The sequence below is a fragment of the Eubalaena glacialis genome, chromosome 1, assembly GCF_028564815.1.
Source record: "Eubalaena glacialis isolate mEubGla1 chromosome 1, mEubGla1.1.hap2.+ XY, whole genome shotgun sequence".
NCBI classification, from domain to species: Eukaryota; Metazoa; Chordata; class Mammalia; order Artiodactyla; family Balaenidae; genus Eubalaena; species Eubalaena glacialis.
In genome coordinates this window covers 214,161,100-214,182,179 of record NC_083716.1, presented here as the reverse complement: position 1 = coordinate 214,182,179, position 21,080 = coordinate 214,161,100, and the positions used below count along the sequence as shown (strand labels likewise).

General features: G+C 37.1%; 1 protein-coding gene across 1 annotated transcript in view; it reads right to left on the bottom strand.

Moving 5' to 3' along the window:
• CPS1 (carbamoyl-phosphate synthase 1) overlaps nt 1-21,080 on the bottom strand; it is a 142,173-nt gene that overhangs the window by 106,291 nt on the left and 14,802 nt on the right. The window contains exons 2-5 of the mRNA XM_061204619.1: nt 16,806-16,915; nt 13,700-13,844; nt 12,498-12,587; nt 10,125-10,181 (exon numbers count right to left, since the gene is read on the bottom strand). Of these exons, the coding sequence (XP_061060602.1) occupies nt 10,125-10,181; nt 12,498-12,587; nt 13,700-13,844; nt 16,806-16,915 (402 nt within the window). The remainder of the gene's footprint in view (nt 1-10,124; nt 10,182-12,497; nt 12,588-13,699; nt 13,845-16,805; nt 16,916-21,080) is intronic.

The window sequence follows — 21,080 nt, the reverse complement described above, 5'->3', positions numbered from 1 at the left end:
ACCCCTCTAGGTGGTCACAAAGCACCGAGCTGATCTCCCTGAGCTATGCGGCTGCTTCCCACTAGTTATTTTACATTTGGTAGTGTATATATGTCCATTCCACTCTCTCACTTCATCCCACGTTACCCTTCCCCCTCCCCGTGCCCTCAGGTCCATTCTCTACGTCTGCGTATTTATTCCTTTCCTGCCCCTAGGTTTTTTAGAACCATATTTTTTTTTAGATTCCATATATATGTGTTAGCATACAGTATTTGTTTTTCTCTTTCTGACTTACTTCACTCTGTATGACAGACTCTAAGTCCATCCATCTCACTACAAATAACTCAATTTCGCTTCTTTTTATGGCTAAGTAATATTCCATTGTATATATGTGCCACCTTTTTTTTTTAATTTTTTAATTTGATTTTATTTATTTTTTTATACAGCAGGTTCTTATTAGTTATCCATTTAATACATATTAGTGTACATATGTCAATCCCAATATCCCAATTCATCACACCACCAACACCCCACCGCCACTTTCCCCCCTTGGTGTTCATACGTTTGTTCTCTACATCTGTGTCTCAATTTCTGCCCTGCAAACCAGTTCATCAGTACCACTTTTCTACGTTCCACACATATGCGTTAACAAACAATATTTGTTTTTCTCTTTCTGACTTACTTCCCCCTATATGACAGTCTCTAGATCCATCCACGTCTCTACAAAAGACCCAATTTCGTTCCTTTTTATGGCTGAGTAATATTCCATTGTATATATGTACCACATCTTCTTTATCCATTCATCTGTCGATGGGCATTTAGGTTGCTTCCATGTCCTGGCTATTGTAAAAGTGCTGCAATGAACATGGGGGTGCATCTGTCTTTTTGAATTATAGTTTTCTCTGGGTATATGCCCAGTAGTGGGATTGCTGGGTCATATGGTAATTTTATTTTTAGTTTCTTAAGGAACCTCCATACTGTTCTCCATAGTGGCTGTATCAATTTACATTCCCACCAACAGTGCAGGAGGGTTCCCTTTTCTCCACACCCTCTCCAGCATTTGTTGTTTGTAGATTTTCTGATGATGCCCATTCTAACTGGTGTGAGGTGATACCTCATTGTAGTTTTGATTTGCATTTTTCTAATAAATAGTGATGTTGAGCAGCTTTTCATATGCTTCTTGGACATCTGTATGTCTTCTTTGGAGAAATGTCTATTTAGGTCTTCTGCCCATTTTTGGATTGGGTTGTTTGTTTTTTTAATATTGAGCTGCATGAGCTGCTTATATATTTTGGAGATTAATCCTTTGTCCGTTGATTCGTTTGCAAATATTTTCTCCCATTCTGAGGGTTGTCTTTTTGTCTTGTTTGTAGTTTCCTTTGCTGTGCAAAAGCTTTTATGTTTCATTAGGTTCCATTTGTTTATCTTTGTCTTTCTTTCCATTACTCTAGGAGGTGGATCCAAAAAGATCTTGCTGTGATTTATGTCAAAGAGCGTTCTTCCTATGTTTTCCTCTAAGAGTTTTATAGTGTCTGGTCTTACACTTAGGTCTCTAATCCATTTTGAGTGTATTTTTGTGTATGGTGTTAGGGAGTGTTCTAATTTCATTCTTGTACATGTAGCTGTCCAGTTTGCCCAGCACCACTTACTGAAGCGACTGTCTTTTCTCCATTGTATATCCTTGCCTTCTTTGTCATAGATTAGTTGACAATAATGACCTTGATCACTACATAGTGTCCTTCCTTGTCTCTTGTAACATTCTTTATTTTAAAGTCTATTTTATCTGATATGAGTATTGCTACTCCAGCTTTCTTTTGGTTTCCACTTGCATGGAATATTTTTTTCCATCCCCTCACTTTCAGTCTGTATGTGTCCCTAGGTCTGAAGTGGGTCTCTTGTAGACAGCATATATATGGGTCTTGTTTTTGTACCCATTCAGCGAGCCTGTGTCTTCGGGTTGGAGCATTTAATTCATTCACGTTTAAGGTAATTATCGATATGTATGTTCCTATTACCATTTTCTTAGTTGTTATGGGTTTGTTTTTGTAGGTCCCTTTCTTCTCTTGTGTTTCCCATTTAGAGAAGTTCCTTTAGCATTTCTTTTAGAGCTGGTTTAGTGGTGCTGAATTCTCTTAGCTTTTGCTTGTCTGTAAAGCTTTTGATTTCTCCGTCGAATCTGAATGAGATCCTTGGTGGGTAGAGTAATCTTGGTGGTAGGTTCTTTCCTTTCATCACTTTAAATATATCATGCCACTCCTTTCTGACTTGTAGAGTTTCTGCTGAGAAATCAGCTGTTAACCTTATGGGAGTGCCCTTGTATGTTATTTGTCGTTTTTCCCTTGTTGTTTCAATAATTTTTGTTTGTCTTTAATTTTTGTCAATTTGATTACTATGCATCTCGGTGAATTCCTCCTTGGGTTTATCCTGCCTGGGACTCTCTGGCTTCCTGGACTTGGGTGGCTGTTTCCTTTCCCATGTTAGGGAAGTTTCCAACTATAATCTCTTCAAATATTTTCTCGGGTCCTTTCTCTCTCTGTTATCCTGCTGGGACCCCTATAATGCAAATGTTTTTGCATTTAATGTTGTCCCAGAGGTCTCTTAAGCTATCTTCATTTCTTTTCATTCTTTTTTCTTTTTTCTGTTCCACGACAGTGAATTCCACCATTCTGTCTTCAAGGTCCCTTATCCGTTCTTCTGCTTCAGATATTCTGCTATTGATTCCTTCTAGTGTATTTTTCATTTCAGTTATTGTATTGTTCATCTCTGTTTTTTGTTCTTTAATTCTTCTAGATATTTGTTTTTTAATTCTTCTAGGTCTTTGTTAAACATTTCTTGCTTCTTCTTGATCTTTGCTTCCATTCTTTTTCCGAGGTCCTGGATCATCTTCATTATCATTATTCTGAATTCATTTTCTGGAAGGTTTCCTATCTACACTTCATTTAGTTGCTTTTCTGAGGTTTTATCTTGTTCCTTCATCTGGTACATAGCCCTCTGCCTTTTAATCTTGGCTGTCTTTCTGGGAATGTAGTTTTGGTTCCACAGGCTGCAGGATTGTAGTTCTTCTTCCTTCTGCTGTCTGCCCTCTGGTGGATGAGGTTATCTAAGAGGCTTCTGTGCCACATCTTCTTTATCCATTCATCTGTCGATGGACACTTAGGTTGCTTCCATGTCCTGGCTATTGTAAATAGAGCTGCAATGAACATTGTGGTACATAACTCTTTTTGAATTATGGTTTTCTCAGGGTATATGCCCAGTAGTGGGATTGCTGGGTCGTATGATAGTTCTATTTTTAGTTTTTTAAGGAACCTCCATACTGTTCTCCAGAGTGGCTGTATCAATTTACATTCCCACCAACAGTGCAAGAGGGTTCCCTTTTCTCCACACCCTCTCCAGCATATATTGTTTGTAGATTTTTTGATGATGGGCATTCTGACTGGTGTGAGGTGATACCTCATTGTAGTTTTGATGTGCATTTCTCTAATGATTACTGACGTTGAGCATTCTTTCATGTGTTTGTTGGCAATCTGTATATTTTAGAGGAATGTCTATTTAGGTCTTCTGCCAATTTTTGGATTTGGTTGTTTGTTTTTTGTAATATTGAGCTGCATGAGCTGCCTATAAATTTTGGAGATTAACCCTTTGTCAGTGGCTTCATTTGCAAATATTTTCTCCCATTCTGAGGGTTGTCTTTTTGTCTTTTTTATGGTTTCCTTGGCTGTACAAGAGCTTTTAAGTTTCATTAGGTCCCACTTGTTTATTTTTGTTTTTATTTCCATTTCTCTAGGAGATGGGTCAAAAAGGATCTTGCTGTGATTTATGTCATACAGTGTTCTGCCTATGTTTTCCTCTAAGAGTTTATAGTGTCTGGCCTTACATTTAGGTCTTTAATCCATTTTGAGTTTATTTTTGTGTATGGTGTTAGGGAGTGTTCTAATTTCATTCTTTTAAATGTAGCTGTCCAGTTTTATCAGCACCACTTATTGAAAAGGCTGTCTTTTCTCCATTGTATATTCTTGCCTCCTTTATCAAAAATAAGGGGACCCTATGTGCATGGGTTTATCTCTGGGCTTTCTATCCTGTTCCATTCATCTCTTTCTGTTTTTGTGCCAGTACCATACTGTCTTGATTACTGTAGCTTTGTAGTGTAATGTGAAGGCAGGGAGTCTGATTCCTCCAGCTCCGTTTTTCTTTCTGAAGATTGCTTTGGCTATTCGGCGTCTTTTGTGTTTCAATACAAATTGTGAAATATTTTGTTCTAATTCTGTGAAAAATGCCTTTGATTATTTGATAGGGATTGCATTGAATCTGTAGATTGCTTTGGGTAGTAGAGTCATTTTCACAATGTTGATTCTTCCAATCCAAGAACATGGTATATCTCTCCATCTGTTTGTATCATCCTTAATTTCTTTCATCAGTGTCGTATAGTTTTCTGCATACGGGTGGTTTGTCTCCTTAGGTAGGTTTATTCCTAGGTATATTATTCTTTTTGTTGCAATGGTAAATGGGCGTGTTTCCTTAATTTCTCTTTCAGATTTTTCATCATTAGTGTATAGGATGCAAGAGATTTCTGTGCATTAATTTTGTATCCTTCTACTTTACCAAATTCATTGATTAGCTCTAGTAGTTTTCTGGTAGCATGTTTAGTATTCTCTATATATTGTATCATGTCATCTGCAAACAGTGACAGCTTTACTTCTTCTTTTCGGATTTGGATTCCTTTTATTTCTTTTTCTTCTCTGATTGCTGTGGCTAAAGCTTCCATAGCTATTTTGAATAATAGTGGTGAGAGTGGGCAACCTTGTCTTGTTCCTGACCCAATTGGAAATGGTTTCAGTTTTTCAGCATTGAGAATGATGTTGGCTGTGGGTTTCTCATATATGGTCTTTATTAGGTTGAGGTAAGTTCCCCCTATGCCTACCTTCTGGAGGTTTTTTATCATAAATGGGTGTTGAATTTTGTCAAAAGCTTTTTCTGCATCTATTGAGATGATCATATGGTGTTTATCCTTCAATTTGTTAATATGGTGTATCACATTGATTTGCGTATATTGAAGAATCCTTGCATTCCTGGGCTGAACCCCACTTGATCTTGGTGTATGATCCTTTTAATGTGCTGTTAGATTCTGTTTCCTAGTATTTTGTTGAGGATTTTTTCATCTATGTTCATCAGTGATACTGGCCTGTAGTTTTCTTTCTTTGTGACATCTTTGTCTGGTTTTGGTATCATGGTGATGGTGGCCTCGTAGAATGAGGTTTTGGGTCGTCGTGTTTTCATCGTCATTTGTTTTTAGGTATTTTTTGATTTCCTCTTTAATTTCTTCAGTGATCTCTTGGTTATTAAGTAGTGTATTGTTTAGCCTCCATGTGTTTGTATTTTTTACAGATTTTTTTCCTGTAATTTATATCTAGTCTCATAGGGTGTGGTCAGAAAAGATACTTGGTATGATTTCAATTTCCTTAAATTTACTAAGGCTTGATTTGTGACCCAAGATACGATCTATCCTGGAGAATGTTCCATGAGCACTTGAGAAGAAAGTGTATTCTGGTGTTTTTGGATGGAATGTCCTATAAATATCAATTAACTCCATCTTGTTTAATGTATCATTTAAAGTTTGTGTTTCCTTCTTTTTTTAAATTTTGGATCATCTGTCCATTATTGAAAGTGTGGTCTTAAAGTCCCCTACTATGATTGTGTTACTGTCGATTTCCCCTTTTATGGCTGTTAGTATTTTCCTTATGTATTGAGGTGCTCCTATGCTGGGTGCATAAATACTTACAGTTGTTATATCTTCTTCTTCGACTGATCCCTTGATCATTATGTAGTGTCCTTCTTTGTCTCTTGTAATAGTATTTATTTTAAAGTCGATTTTGTCTGATATAAGAATTGCTACACCAGCTTTCTTTTGATTTCCATTTCCATGGGATATCTTTTTCCATCCCCTCACTTTCAGTTCTTTGTGTCCCTGGTGTGAAGTGGGTCTCTTGTAGACAGCATGTATGCAGGTGTTGTTTTGTATCCATTCAGCCAGTCCAGGTCTTTTGTTTCGAGCATTTAATCCATTTACATTTAAGGTAATTATTGATATGTATGTTCTTATTATCATTTTCTTAATTGTTTTGGGTTTGTTACTGTAGGTCTTTTCCTTCTCTTGTGTTTCCTGCCGAGAGAAGTTCCTTTAGCATTTGTTGTAAAGCTGCTTTGGTGGTGCTGAATTCTCTTAGCTTTTGCTTGTCTGTAAAGATTTTAATTTCTTTGTCGAATCTGAATGAGATCCTTGCTGGGTAGAGTCATCTTGGTTGTAGGTTTTCCCCTTTCATCACTTTAAATGTGTCCTGCCATTCCCTTCTGGCTTGCAGAGTTTCTGCTGAAAGATCAGTTGTTAACATTATGGGGATTCCCTTGTATGTTATTTGTTGTTTTTCCCTTGCTGATCTTAATATTTTTTCTTTGTATTTAATTTTTGATAGTTTGCGTAATATGTGTCTTGGCTTGTTTCTCCTTGGATTTATCCTGTATGGGACTCTCTGCGTTTCCTGGACTTGATTAACTATTTCCTTTCCCATATTAGGGAAGTTTTCAACTATAATCTCTTCAAATATTTTCTCTGTCCCTTTCTTTTCCTCTTCTTCTTCTGGGATCCCTATAATTCGAATGTTGGTGTATTTAATATTATCCCAGAGGTCTCTGAGACTGTCTTCAATTCTTTTCATTCTTTTTTTCTTTATTCTGCTCTGCAGTAGTTATTTCCACTCTTTTATCTTCCATGTCACTTATCCATTCTTCTGCCTCAGTTATTCTGCTATTGATTCCTTCTAGAGAAGTTTTAATTTCATTTATTGTGTTGTTCATCATGTTTGTTGGCTCTTTAGTTCTTCTATGTCCTTGTTAAACGTTTCTTGTATTTTCTCCATTCTATTTCCAAGATTTTGGATCATCTTTACTATCATTACTCTGAATTCTTTTTCAGGTAGACCGCCTATTTCCTCTTCATTTGTTTGGTCTGGTGGGTTTATACCTTGCTCCTTCATCTGCTGTGTGTTTCTCTGTCTTCTCATATTGTTCAACTTACTGTTTTTGGTGTCTCCTTTTCGCAGGTTTCAGGTTTGTAGTTTCCATTGTTTTTGGTGTCTGCCCCCAGTGGCTAAGGTTGGTTCAGTGGGTTGTGTAGGCTTCCTGGTGGAGGGGACTAGTGCCTGTGTTCTGGTGGATGAGACTGTATCTTGTCTTTCTGGTGGGCAGGACCGCATCCGGTAATGTGTTTTGGGGTGTCTGTGACCTTATTATGATTTTAGGCAGCCTCTCTGCTAATGGGTGTGGTTGTGTTCCTGTCTTGTTATTCGTTTGGCATAGGGTGTGCAGCACTGTAGCTTGCTGGTCATTGAGTGGAGCTGGGTCTTAGCGTTGAGATGGAGATATCTGGGAGAGCTTTTGCCGTTTGATATTAGGTGGAGCTGGGAGTTCTCTGGTGAACCAATGTCCTGAACTCGGCACTCCCACCTCAGAGGCACAGCCCTGACACCTGGCCAGAGCACCAAGACCCTGTCAGCCACACAGCCACTTACAAAAAGAGAAAAAGGAAAAAAATATATATATCGTTACTCTCAAAGTCCACCCCCTCAATTTTGGGATGATTCATTGTCTATTCAGGTATTCCAGAAATGCAGGTACATCAAGTTGATTGTGGAGATTTAATCCACTGCTCCTGAGGCTGCTCAGAGGGATTTTCCTTTCTCTGTTGGCACAGCTCCTGGGGTTCAGCTTTGGATTGGCCCCGTCTCTGCGTGTAGGTCGTCTGAGGGCGTCTTTCCTTCGCTCAGACAGGACAGGGTTAAAGGAGCAGCTGATTAGGGGGCTCTGGCTCACTCTGGCCGGAGGGAGGAAGGGGTACCATGCGGGACAAGCCTGCGGCGGCAGAGGCCGGCGTGACGTTGCACCAGCCTGAGGCGCCGTGCATTCTCCCGGGGAAGTTTTCCCTGGATCACAGGACCCTGGAAATGGCGGGCTGCACAGGCTCCTGGGAGGTGAGGTGTGGATAGTGACCTGTGCTTGCACACAGGCTTCTTGGTGGCTGCAGCTTCAGCCTTAGCATTTAATGCCCGTCTCTGGTGTCCGCACTGAAAGCTGCAGCTCACGCCCGTCTCTGGAGCTCCTTTAGGCTGTTTTCTGAATTCCCTCTTCTTGCGCACCCCGAAACAATGGTCTCTTGCCTCTTAGGCAGGTCCAGACTTTTTCCCGGCCTCTCTCCCGCTTAGCTGTGGTGCACTAGCCCCCTTCAAGCTGTGTTCACGCAGCCAACCCCAGTCCTCTCCCTGCGATCCGACCTCTGAAGCCCGAGCCTCAGCTCCCAGCCCCCGCCTGCCCCGGCGGGGGAGCAGACAAGCCTCTCGGGCTGGTGAGTGCTGCTCGGCACCGCTCCTCTGTGTGGGAATCTCTCCGCTTTGCCCTCCGCACCCCTGTGGCTGCGCTCTCCTCCGTGGCTCCGAAGCTTCCCCACTCCGCCACCCGCAGTCTCTGCCCACGAAGGGGCTTCCTAGTGTGTGGAAACCTTTCCTCCTTCACAGCTCCCTCCCACTGGTGCAGGTCCCGTCCCTATTCTTTTGTCTCTGTTTTTCCTTTTTTCTTTTACCCTACCCAGGTACGTGGGGAGTTTCTTGCCTTTTGGGAGGTCTGACGTCTTCTGCCAGCGTTCAGTAGGTGTTCTGTAGGAGTTGTTCCACATGTAGATGTATTTCTGATGTATTTGTGGGGAGGAAGGTGATCTCCACGTCTTACTCCTCCGCCATCTTGAAGGTCTCCCCCTCAACATACGTTTTTAATATGAGTCCATATCACTCATAATCAAATATAATAGGCAATACCACTATTTTGTCTGTGCTAATCTATTCAGCCAAATTTTGAAAACCTAACTGCCTCTGATAAAAGCAGCGTTCACCTTAAACTAACCTTTCACATGAAGAACATGATATGGTCTTGTAAAGTGTTTTCCCAAATTACTAGGACTGATTATATTCTATTCAACCTGCCAAATCTACAGCTTGAATTGAATTTCCCAATTTTATTCCCTTCCCATTCTGGTATCTTCATCATTGTTTACTGCTCCCGCAACATCATTGGGCTACGAAAACACAAAAATCTACCTGGGATATATAATCTCACTAACATCTATTCTCAGGAATATCATGGAGGAGGGAATAAAATCAGAGATAGAGTAGAAGGATTGCATACATTCTCAGTGTCTTTCTTCTGGTCATGGGTATGTGGCCATGTTCTTATTTTCAAAGCTGTTTTTTCTGTTTACAGAGATCCTGTGTCAATACATATTCCAACAATCTACAACAGATTTTCTTGAAGAATCTTTTTAACTTTGTATCTTTTTTACGAAAAAATATATAATTTAATGAGAAAACTTTGGTGGCATTAAGGGAATTCAGTTAACATTCATGAGATAAAGTTTCTTTCTGTTCTGGGATATGAAGGTTTCATGTAAGAAAAAAACAAGTGTCCACCTCTTATAGCAAGAAGAAGGAAGTAGATGGGGCTGAGATATTCTCAGAGGAAGGGTCAAATATTTCAGCTAGCAGATATGAAAGCAAAAGATAAACTTACCTCCATCTTGGTCATTGGAACAATTTCAAGAAAGACTATATAACTGAGGTAATACATGCAGGGTTCATTTAATACACCCACGAACTATAAGTCACTAAGTTCAAAAACTCCTCCAAGAGGACTAAACAAATAATGGCCCCAGTGCTGTACACTTCCTGGTTTTCCTTTTTCAGCAGGTAGGTATTCAATTTAGGCAAAATTCTTATGCACCTAGTTACCTTCTCCACTTGTTTCACTAGCCCTATCACATGAGCTGAATTACAAAGGCTTTACTTGTCACTTGGAATAGTGAACATAGAGTGGGCACTCAATAAACTACTGCTGAGTGAATTAATCTCAAAACCATTCAGTAACAAACATCCCAATCAAGTATTCAGTCTTGAAAATTACATCCAAAATAGTAAAACAGGATGGCAGAGACCCAAATGACAGAAATTGACCAGATTTGTTCTTTTACACACCAATGGGTTCCTTGGGCAAAGGGAAAAAAACATATATATATATATAAATATAGATTTGGCTAAATATGATTATCATACCTTATCTCGAATTATCTTAGTCAGCATTCTTGTATCCACTCCATAAATTGCAGGGACCTGTAAGGAAAATAATTGTAGTGACAGTAAAACTGGAGGAAATTTGGTCCAGCAGAGTGTTTTCAAGTTACAAACTTAACATCATCTATCTTCTTGAGCAGTAAATAATTTCCCTACTCCTTCTTTTCTCGGATCCAGGGTGTCTGTGTTATGAGAACAAGGTAAATTGCTGTTCAATTGGGCACAGGACTCTTAATACCCAGACCCTTCCTCAGAGTGAAAAGTGAGAAATTCTGAACATCAGTCTTCTGCTACAGCTCTTTTGCTTTTAATCCAGGATTTTAAATAAGTAATATAATATAATTTTATATATACATATATATTTTAAAAAAATGGAATTTGTGAACTTCATAAGCAAAGATATGTAATTAATAGGCAAATCCATGTTGTGAACCACATGTTCCTGGCACATGGTAGGCAATCCTGAAGGTTTTCCTGAAGGTGCTTGTTAGGTAGTCATGCTGTATTAAAATTTTGCCCAATCTATTAGTAAATCAGGCACCACCATTTGTTTTAGTTTCTTTGACTAGGTTGGATAGTGATAGATGTAGTACAGTAAGTTCCCCCCTTCTCCCCAGATTTGCTTCCTGTGGTTTCAGTTACCTGTGATTAACCATAGTCTGAAAATATTAAATGGAAAATTTCAGAAATAAACAATTCATAAGTTTTAAATTGTACACTACTCTGAATAGTGTGATGAAATCTCCCACCATCCTGCTCTGTCCCACCCAGAAGCTGAACCACCCCTTTGTCCAGCAGCACCCACCCATTAGTCATTTAATAGCCACCTGGATTGTCAGGTCAACGGTTGCAGTATGGCAGTTCTATGTTCAAGTAACACTTATCTTACTTAATAATGGCTCCACAGCGCAAGAGTAGTGATGCTGGCAATTCAGGTATTCCCTTACTGTGCCTAATTTATAAATTAGACTTTATCATAGGTATGTACACATAGGAAAAGACTTAGTAGATATAGGGTTCGGTACTATCCATGGTTTCAGGCATCCACTGGGGGTCTTAGAACATATTCCCCGTGGATAAAAGGGGAAAGAGCAGCAAGTTAAGAATGAGGAAACAGGTTTTAGTTTCTTTTCTTCCATCAATTATCTGAGTGATATTTGAGCAAGATGCTTTCCCATTACCTGTACATAGAAGGAGGTAAACTGGTTATTATTTTAGACACTCTTCTACTCTATGTGTCTATGATCATGGAAGAAGATTCAAAGCACATTTTAAAAACAAACTAACAAAACATGGATTAAGTTTATACTTCAACTATTAGTTCTGACACAAAGCAGCTATAATATCAGGTGTCTAAATAACACAAAGGAGACATTAAGGGGAGGAGGGAGGAGTCTCCTGAATGATGATTACAAGGAGGTAAATTCAGATAATGATTGAGAAGAAACTAGCAAAGACCTAGGAGATAATACAGATGCCTTCTTCTCTCTTGTAAAAATTCAGCAAGAATGAGACTCAGGAAACAAAGATCAAGATTTCCTGCTTTGTTAGAAAGAGGAAACGTTTAGCCTCAATTGGCAGATGCTCCTCAGAGAGGCAGAGCTTTCTCAGAATAATATTCGGTCAATTACAGGCCCAGTTGCAACTTAACAAAAAGCAGCTACAGTAACACTGGAAATAAAGCTTAGCATATTAGGTCTGTTAACTTTAAGTAGGTCTGACTTTCAAACCAGGAGAATCCCCTTATCTGATTAGAAAATAATACTTAAAGTAAGGAAGATATAAGATAAGGTTAGTAACTTTTTAAATTTATTACTTCAAATGAGGTGATATCTAATTATACGTCATAGTCATAACCTTTAAGCCCAAAGAGACTTGACGGCAATCGGTTTATATTAATTAAGAATTAAAATTAAGAATGTATGGTATGATTACATGACCTGAGCAAGGTCACACAGCTCGTTAATGGTAGAGCTGGTACTAGAATCCATGACACAAGTTACATATCTAGATCCTGGTTAAAAGGGGGAGGTTATGTTGCTCCGGAGAGTAGAAAATTCTAAAATTTTCTCTAACCCCTTTCCAGAATGAGAAAGTCTGTCTACCAAGCATCTATGAGTGCCACCTAGTGGATAAACTGAAAATATAAGGTCCTCAGTGTTTATATAAAGAATGAGTTCTGGACAGTTCTGGACAGTAGCAACATTTCAGCCTGAAGGAATCGCGCTCTGAAACAAAAGGGTCCCAATCTGCTTTATCTGTTTGGCCCTTTTCAATTACAGACACCTTCCCAACTTTCCACGGACCCCACCAATCGTCCTTAGGTGATGCTGGATGACCTATCCTATTTCTCACCTTTTCTTCCTGTAGCCATTGCCCTAGACTCTTGGCAGCCAGCCAGTGGTGGTAGTCATCACTATAATTCAGCACCAGCAAACCTGCAACCTAGAAAGACAGGCAGTCATTTTTAAAAAGTGATCACAAAATACTACCCAACTCTTGTGACTTGTCTTCTTTTTAATTAATTAATATATTTTTTTCCATTCTTTTTCAAATTCTTTTCCCATTTAGGTTATTACAGAATACTGAGCAGAGTTCCCTGTGCTACACAGTAGGTCCTTGTTGGTTATCTATATATTTTAAATATAGCAGTGTGTACATGTGAATCCCAAACTCCCAGTCTATCCCCCCTGTTATGACTTGTCTTAAGAGTCAGTTTGCATTTTTCAAGCTTTATTATATTCGCTGATACAACACTTCAAATTTTGAAACTTGAAAAAAATGTGATAAAAAGTTTTCTCGTAAAATACAATAATTGTTACCTTAATTACCATGTGGGGAACAGTCTTACTTGGTTTGCCAAATCCTGAGAGTAAACTAGGTCCCCCTTCTCAGTACCCTGTACTTTTCCACTATGGCATTTATTGACAATCTAATTAATAATTATTTGCTTAATGTACGTAGAGAATAAAACAATTTTTTAATTTACATTTAAAAGAAACTAAATATTTGGGGGAACTGGTGAGATATAGAACTAAATTAAATGATCAGTCCAAGTCATTCAAAAATAGAGTGGTGAATTTAGTGTAAATTTTTGAATCGTTTATATGGTTCACATCCCTAAGATATTATTCAAATTTGTCTTGAATAGGAAATTTTAATTGTGTTTACTTTTCGGCTGGCATACAAGTTATCTTTTACTCATCTCCCAAAGAGGATAAGATTTAAAAGGTAAATAATTGATACAGAGTTGATTCTTAAAATCCATTTAAAAGGTGATTCAACTCGAATTCTTGCAGCATAGTTGTTATCTGAACTTATAACAACATTTTTCCAAATGAAGCCAGTTTTATCCATGGCATTAAAAATAAATCCAGAGTGCCCTGAGAAATGAAACTCAGAATAATGTCATGTTAAAGATTATTCTCATATACCTAGGAGTAAGATTGAGAATATAAATTTAATGATTTGTACTATAGGATTGAGGCCGAAATTTTGTCCAGCTTAGATTCTTAATAAATCAACTATGCCTTTTAAATAGTCATCACTGGTACTACCTTAATTCCATCGGACTCCAAATATTTGCTAAGTCCCAGTTCATCCAGTGCAGTAGTGTCAGGGGCTCCACCATTCCCAACAATAGGATTGGCCATGGTGAGAATCTGTCCCTTGTAAGCAGGGTCAGTAAGAGCTTCTGGGTACCTAGGTAAAGATGCCAAGAAATTACCAACAAAAAAATATATTCCACATACATGATCTTAATGATTGAACCCTTGAAAATTAGAGAACATGAGAATAAAATCCTACAAGCTCGTCTCTAGATTTTGCCGAACCTAGGGAAATTTTATGATAGAATATGGAAATTTATCCCACGATATTACTGATATGAAAAGACTCAAGTAATATGGCATATTCTCATTTAATTTTCATTCCCTCAATTTCTTAAATTTTTTAATTCCTTGAAAAATTCTTCACAGGGTCTTAATTTTTTAAATATTGCTCTATTTAAAGTTTGCAGATATCCTGAAGAATCCCCTAGCCTACCAGACATGAGTGAGTCCAAACTGATATTTACTACTGAGGGCTGACAGTTTCACCAAAATATTAACTGTCAAAAATTGAAAAGTTTTTTAAAAATATCTTTTAGGATACTGAAGAGCATACTGATTACGTCAATGATGGTCGCCTGGGTATATATGTTTATTAAAATTCACTGAACATTTAAAACTCTGATTTATTTTCTATGAAAGAAATACTTAATAAGGTTGATTTTTAAAATATTTTAGTTATATAGAGAGGTGTATGTTTGATAGTTATTATCAAGTTATCATTGATAGTATATGTTTGATAGTTATTATTTTATTACAGAAAAAAATCAATCCCCAAAAAATTGACCCAAAGCATTTCTGTCTTCTAAGTTAAAAGATTCCAAATAACTATTTTAAAGTACTGATGTGGAATTAAGAAGAAATGCAGAAGAGCTTTATTTTAAAGTGTGGGAAGGAAAAAATAAGAATACATGTATTCTTGTTTTTATTCTATATATAAATAAAATCATATATAAAATTTCTATTCTTAATAATAAGAAACATTATTCCCATAAATACCAGGATCTATCTACAGCTATTCCATGCATTGGAATGCATTGCAATGAGATTTTTTTCCCACCCTCTTACATTTTCACTTCCCACAGAGAGAGTTAAACCTAATCTTTCTTGTGGATTACTACTAAAAGTGAATTTAGGTGCTGAGGGGGACAGACTGACAACCTCGAAAGCAATAAAATTCAGCTCCGGCAGTAGTCAACACGATTTCTTCAACCCTCATCCAGACTAACTCCTCCCAGAACTCCCTTTGTCAACAGAATACTTAGTCTCTCAGCTCAGCAACCTCTAAAGTGACTAAGATGCTGTGATATTTACCCACACCTCCATCAGCTAATTTCTCAGATCCCTCTCACCTGTCAGGAGCTAATAATTTTTTAACCAAGGCTTACACATAATATAAATGCATTTCTTGAAGATGAAAAACAAAATAACTCCCTTAATTATCAACCACCTTACTGAGTGAGCCACGCATGAATGAAAGCAGCATTTCTCAATGGAAAATAGGATGTGTGGACTAGTCTTATTAATGAATGCATTTTTCTACATCAAAAAAAGTCTTTAATTTAATTTTACTTCTTTTCTTCTTTCTTGCCATGAAAGAACTGGCCATTCCCTTTAAACATATGCCTACAATGCTCTCTCCAGTAAATGAATAAATATAGCTTGTCCTAGAGAACTGCACTGTTGGAAGAAAATTAATCCATCAGGTCCTGTTTGACTTTTGTGATGTGACAAGATTTATTACCCATAATCTATCACAGAGAAGAAAACTCGAGTGCCCTCCATCATTCTGATCTATATTAAACAGTTGTTTGTTGGCAGGTATATTAACACAGCTAGTAATTAGTGCTGTCAAAAGGCTTAAATAATTGCCTGGTGAAGCAAAACTTTGCAAACAGTTTTCATACACTGTAAGTTAATGTTCTCACCAGTGGAACTATTTTAAAAACCATCTAATATTCTGTATTTCAAACAGAGAGCTAAGAGTTTAGAGGATAATGCACATTAATAATATAATGGAAGTTTGGTCAATCAATATCTTCAATACCAGTTAACCCAATGCCTCCTTGTCTTTAAAAGGCTAACTGTATTTCCCTAAAGAATTCATCAAATATTTTACAGTTTAGTCTATTGAATCTCTAATGGAAACCTTTTGAAACCACCTAATTTTTTAAGACATAATTTTTTAAATTCCTAGCCATAAATTACTATCTAATTCAATCCCCTCACACTTTACATGTGGAAACTAAGATTCAGAAAGGTTAAGTGATTTTCTCCATATCACATAATCAGTTACCATTAGAACTGAGACCAGAACTTCAGCCACCTGGTTCCCAGATGAACATTTGTTGGCTAGATAAGAACAGCTACATGATTTCTGTAGCAACTCTTACCTTCGTTGCTCTACACCTATTAGCAGAACTTAAATACTAAATTCAGTCTCAGTTGATAAATTTTGAAAATATCCGATCTATGAACCTGCTCTCCTGTGTATTACTTTAAGAAAATAAATGTATCTGTTATTTTACCTTTCTTATTAGAGTGCAAAATTATATATTGTATTTTATATAATTTTGCACTATAATACCTAAGGAATTTCTTAGCTCTTTATAATAGTTCATATTAGATGTGCAAAGTTGATTCTTAACTTCACTAATGGAATGGCACTAGAGAGTGCTACCCATCCTTTTCCCTGTTCGATTTTCACCTTAAATCAGATTGATACTGACCCCCCGCCTTACAGAAGCCACTTGGTAATCTCACATAACTTGTGTCTCTGTACCCTAAGTTTCTAGAATTAATTTTGTTCTTTTTTAGCATGGGAACACCAGTGTCTGTATTCTCTTCCATTTACAGCCACAGGGAGGAGTTTGTGTCTATGCCCCTTTTCAGGGTTGGCTTGAGCAAGCTATGTACAAGCACAGGGCAACTTCAGGACAATGTGTAGTATTATGATGATGATGTGGTGATTTCAATTTCCCACCATGAATAAGATCATCCAGTTATTCCTCTATATAGAGGAAGAATAAAGCCTTGGAATAGAAGCATTACTCACCCTGCTAGGCCAGTATTAAAAACCACTTCACCAGCAACAGAGGATGGATGGCCAAAGGAGTAACCTTTCATCTTAGTTCCATCTTCCAGGACAATGTGCGCTGTCTGTGCCTAAAGAAACAGATTCATGAATCATAGCAGAATACAAAATACAAAGTACAACTAGTTGAAAAACTCCAAAGGTACACTACATAAACGTATTAAATAAATGCACAGTATATTTGATGAAACCATACTATCTAGATTTGGAGTCACTCTCCTGTTACCACTTTTCTTCAAATGTATGGCTCTTGTCACAGGCAGGTGTTTTATTTTGTTTTGCTTGAAAGAGGAACTGAAGCATGTCGATACATTGTCTATCCTAAGTCTACTTGTAGAGTTATTGACAATCCAGAAATACTTCAGTTTAGCTGTAATGCTATGTGTCTGTCTTTTCCCTCTTAATATTCCCTAGCTTTGTCAAGTATAGCTTAAGGGAAATTCATGAGTTTGCAAAAACTTTGTGAATTTTACTCATTACTCTGAGGCTTAGAGCTAGAAGGAATCTTCAAAGTTATACATCAAATTGCGTTCCATAGAGCTCTTGTGTTTGATGGAGTTGTCTCAGGGGCTGCCCCCTCCCTGAGCTTTAGGATCATAAAGAAACGGAAACTTTATCATTCTACTAATACTGATACGAAAGCAAGCACTGTGGAACTTCTGAAAATATATCGCATTTTGCTTTTTAGTAGAGTTAGTTATATACATGTCTGGTTCTCCCTTTAGACTACAAGGCATTCTGAATTTGACTACTTCACCATACTAATCTTTGAACCAGCTTCTATAAAATTCTTGGCTAAGAAGAGGGACAATTAGAGAAACTTATCTCAGAAGCAGGCATCATCTACTCTTCAAAAATACTCTAAATCCTATTGTTGAAACAATTTGGGTCTATTTCTCAATTTCCATACAATTCAGGGGGGAGAGAAATGTGTTAAACCACACTTTGGGGTGCAAAATCTAGACTCCGTAAAAAACTCTACAGGACAAAATAAGGAGAACATTTTGATTTTATTAAAAATAAACTATAAAGGAAAACATCTCTGCAATAATTTAGGAAATTTGAAAATAAATTGATATTTTATTGTATTCAGCGTAATTTTTAAGATTGATGATGGCATTATGGTTATATTTTTAAGAATTTTCATTTTTTAAAGATATACACTGAAATACTTAAGCATAGACTACTATGATATCTGAGATTGGCTTCAAAATAATCAGAGGTTAGGGGGAATGAATAGGGATATGAATGAAACAAATCTGGCCATGAGTTGAAATTGCTGAAGTAAGGAAGATCATTGTGCTGTTCTCTCTGCGAGGGTTAAGTGCAGCCATTAAAGATAGAAACATACTAATTTACTACTTTCCTTTCCTTACTTTTTTAGCTCTGGATCCCATAGCGTCTAATCCTTTTCTATCCCATCACCCACCTCCAGTCTTACCACACACACGCACACACACACACACACACACACACACACACACAGAGACACCAATCTCAGTATACAGCAGGAAGGCAATACATGATTTCTAGACCTCTGTCTCTATGTTCCTCTAGCTTTACAAGCACTCAGCTTTTCGAGAGTTAAAATGGTAAAACCTCATTATTTTTCTATAGTAACCTCCTCTTTAGAAATACGATGCCTCTTTTACTTGTAAAGTACACAAGTCCCTTGACACTGGAATGACTGCTTTTCAATGTAGTGTTTATCTTTAAACCAACAGACCATGTGCCTCTGTATTGTTTATGTGTAGTGCGTACACATTAATTTATATTTACACACAAAGCTCTTTTAGTATTTCCTATTAAAATTGATATGTTTATGGTACTCCTCTCAACAGTAAGTTTATTTTTAATTGGAGGTACAATGCATGGATTTCAATTTATATTTTGAAGAAAGTTGGACAAAGTACTGTCCGGCACATTTTATATGTGTTTGTGTATGTGAGTGTGTATGTGAGTGTCCATGGGCAGAGTTAGCCAAAAGAATGTTGTCCTTCACCCAGCTTATAAAATAATCTTTGAGGTAAAGTTTTGTTTTATCTACAGTCTTGGAACCAGTGTTCAAGATCTCAAGCTTGACACTTTCTCTTTAAATAGTCATGGTTTACCTTCTCAGACACTAAAGTAAAAAAAAGGTTTTGGAATTACTCAGCACAGAGGAAAGCACAATAAGTAATTAATGTAATATGCATGATGACAAGACTTCCCTGACAGAGACTGGCTTAACACACAAGTTCTGAATTCTGCCTCTGCATCCAGGAAGTCACCTTTGCACGTCATTTCTTCTAATAACACAATTTTCTTATTTTATATTTTATTTTAATTTGTCAATCATTCTTTACTTATAATTCAAGACAGAGGTTGTTAATTTTAGGAAGTAAGTGTGATTATGTTCAGTGTATTTCCAAAGAACATTATAAACTAATCAAATGTCTATGGTGATGGTTCTTAGTAGGGGTAAGTTTATTGGGAAAATTTCTTAGGTATCTCTGACATGTTTCACTAGGTGAAAACCTTTGGTCCAAGTAATGGAAATTCACTGTCAAAAAATATTTTCTACTGAAAGTATTATTTTCTGTTCTTGAGGAAGCCATGTGTAGCCTACACGCTTTCACCAAATGGAGGTAAGGTAGGAAACATTTTCTTAAATAATATTAAACTTTGATAGAACCTAAAATAACTGTACTTAGTTGGCAAAACTTGGCGTGTGAACTGCAAATTTCAATTGTCTTCTATATACCAATTTATCTACCCTACTCTGAGCCATACCTGCCTAAAATATCACCTCTGTTTATTTTGTTCCTTGTGCTTTTCTCTATCTTATTCTCATCTAAGAATTTCAAATTCTCTGATCTATCTGACAACATCTAATTATTTTAAAGAAAGGTAAAAATTAGCATAAGCAATCTGACTCTTGTTAGCCTATTCGTACAATTCTATTTGGTATTTTTCTTCCTCTCTCCATGGGACTAGTTTTCTACTTTGCTTTCTGTCCTTTAAAGATATATTTGAGGAGACATTTACTGTTGCCCGAAATAGTCCCGAAAGTAATCACACTTACTGTTGCCCGAAATAGTTCAATACGTCTTTTTTGCTCCTTTAATAATATTTTTTGTTCTTTTCGGCAGCTTTTATAGATTTTCCAATCCTTTTTTCCACTGCACATTATATTGTTACAAGGCTTCTGTTTACTGCCTATAGTACCCTTTATATTTCACTTAACTACATTGGCCTCCAATGAGTCTAAAATGATGGGTGCCAATTGACTTATCTATGAATTGATGGAGAAACTCTGAACAAAGAGCTATTATTTGGAAACCCCTCTTCTAGCTAATAAGTTCCCAAATGCTATTTCATTCCAACGAGTCTAAAAGAAATCACCTTGTCACCAGCGTAAGATATTTTAGTAGCCTCAGTCCTAGTAGAAAGAGGACCGTAGTCTAGGAATTAGACTATAACCTTAAGGGTTCATTTAAGTGCCTACTGCCAGAGCACTTTGGTAGTTTGAATGCTGAAAGTGCAAAGGAAACTTTAATGAGAAGTCTGTACACTTATAGAATGTCAGGAAAAGTAACCAAAGGCTATATAAATGTAAGTTCTACAAAATAAATGACCTTTATCATGACATGGTCCCTAAGTGTTTAACAAAAAATGTATATGCCAATAAGACAGTTTAGACCTTCAGGTCACAACATCATTTAGCTCCCATCATGTGCCAAGTTTCACACTAGGCTTTGGAGCTACATGGATAAATATCCCCAGTCCCCCACACCCCTCCCACCCTCAATTTAGTAAAAGGGCCAGCTGTGTGCTTGGATGGTAAAATAGAGGAAACCTCAAGAAGATTACCTTTGAAACACCTAGAAACACAAAGATAAATAAAATATCCTTTCCTTTCAGAGATTTCTCTTTAAAAAAATAATTCACCCTTTCCTTCCCATTCATGATTTCAGTAATAAAGTTAAAATTTTAAGAGAGAAACTCATCAAATTTTGAATCTAAAGTTTAAAGATGCCTTCAAGTCTTTACTCAAATGTCATCCATCTTCTTGGCAAGACCTATTTAAAATTGCAATATTCCTAAATGTCCATCAACAGGAATGGATAAAGATGTGGTACATATATACAATGGAATATTACTCAGTCATAAAAAAAGAATGAAATAATGCCATTTACAGCAACATGGATGGACCTAGAGATTGTCATACTGAATGAAGTAAGTCAGACAAAGACA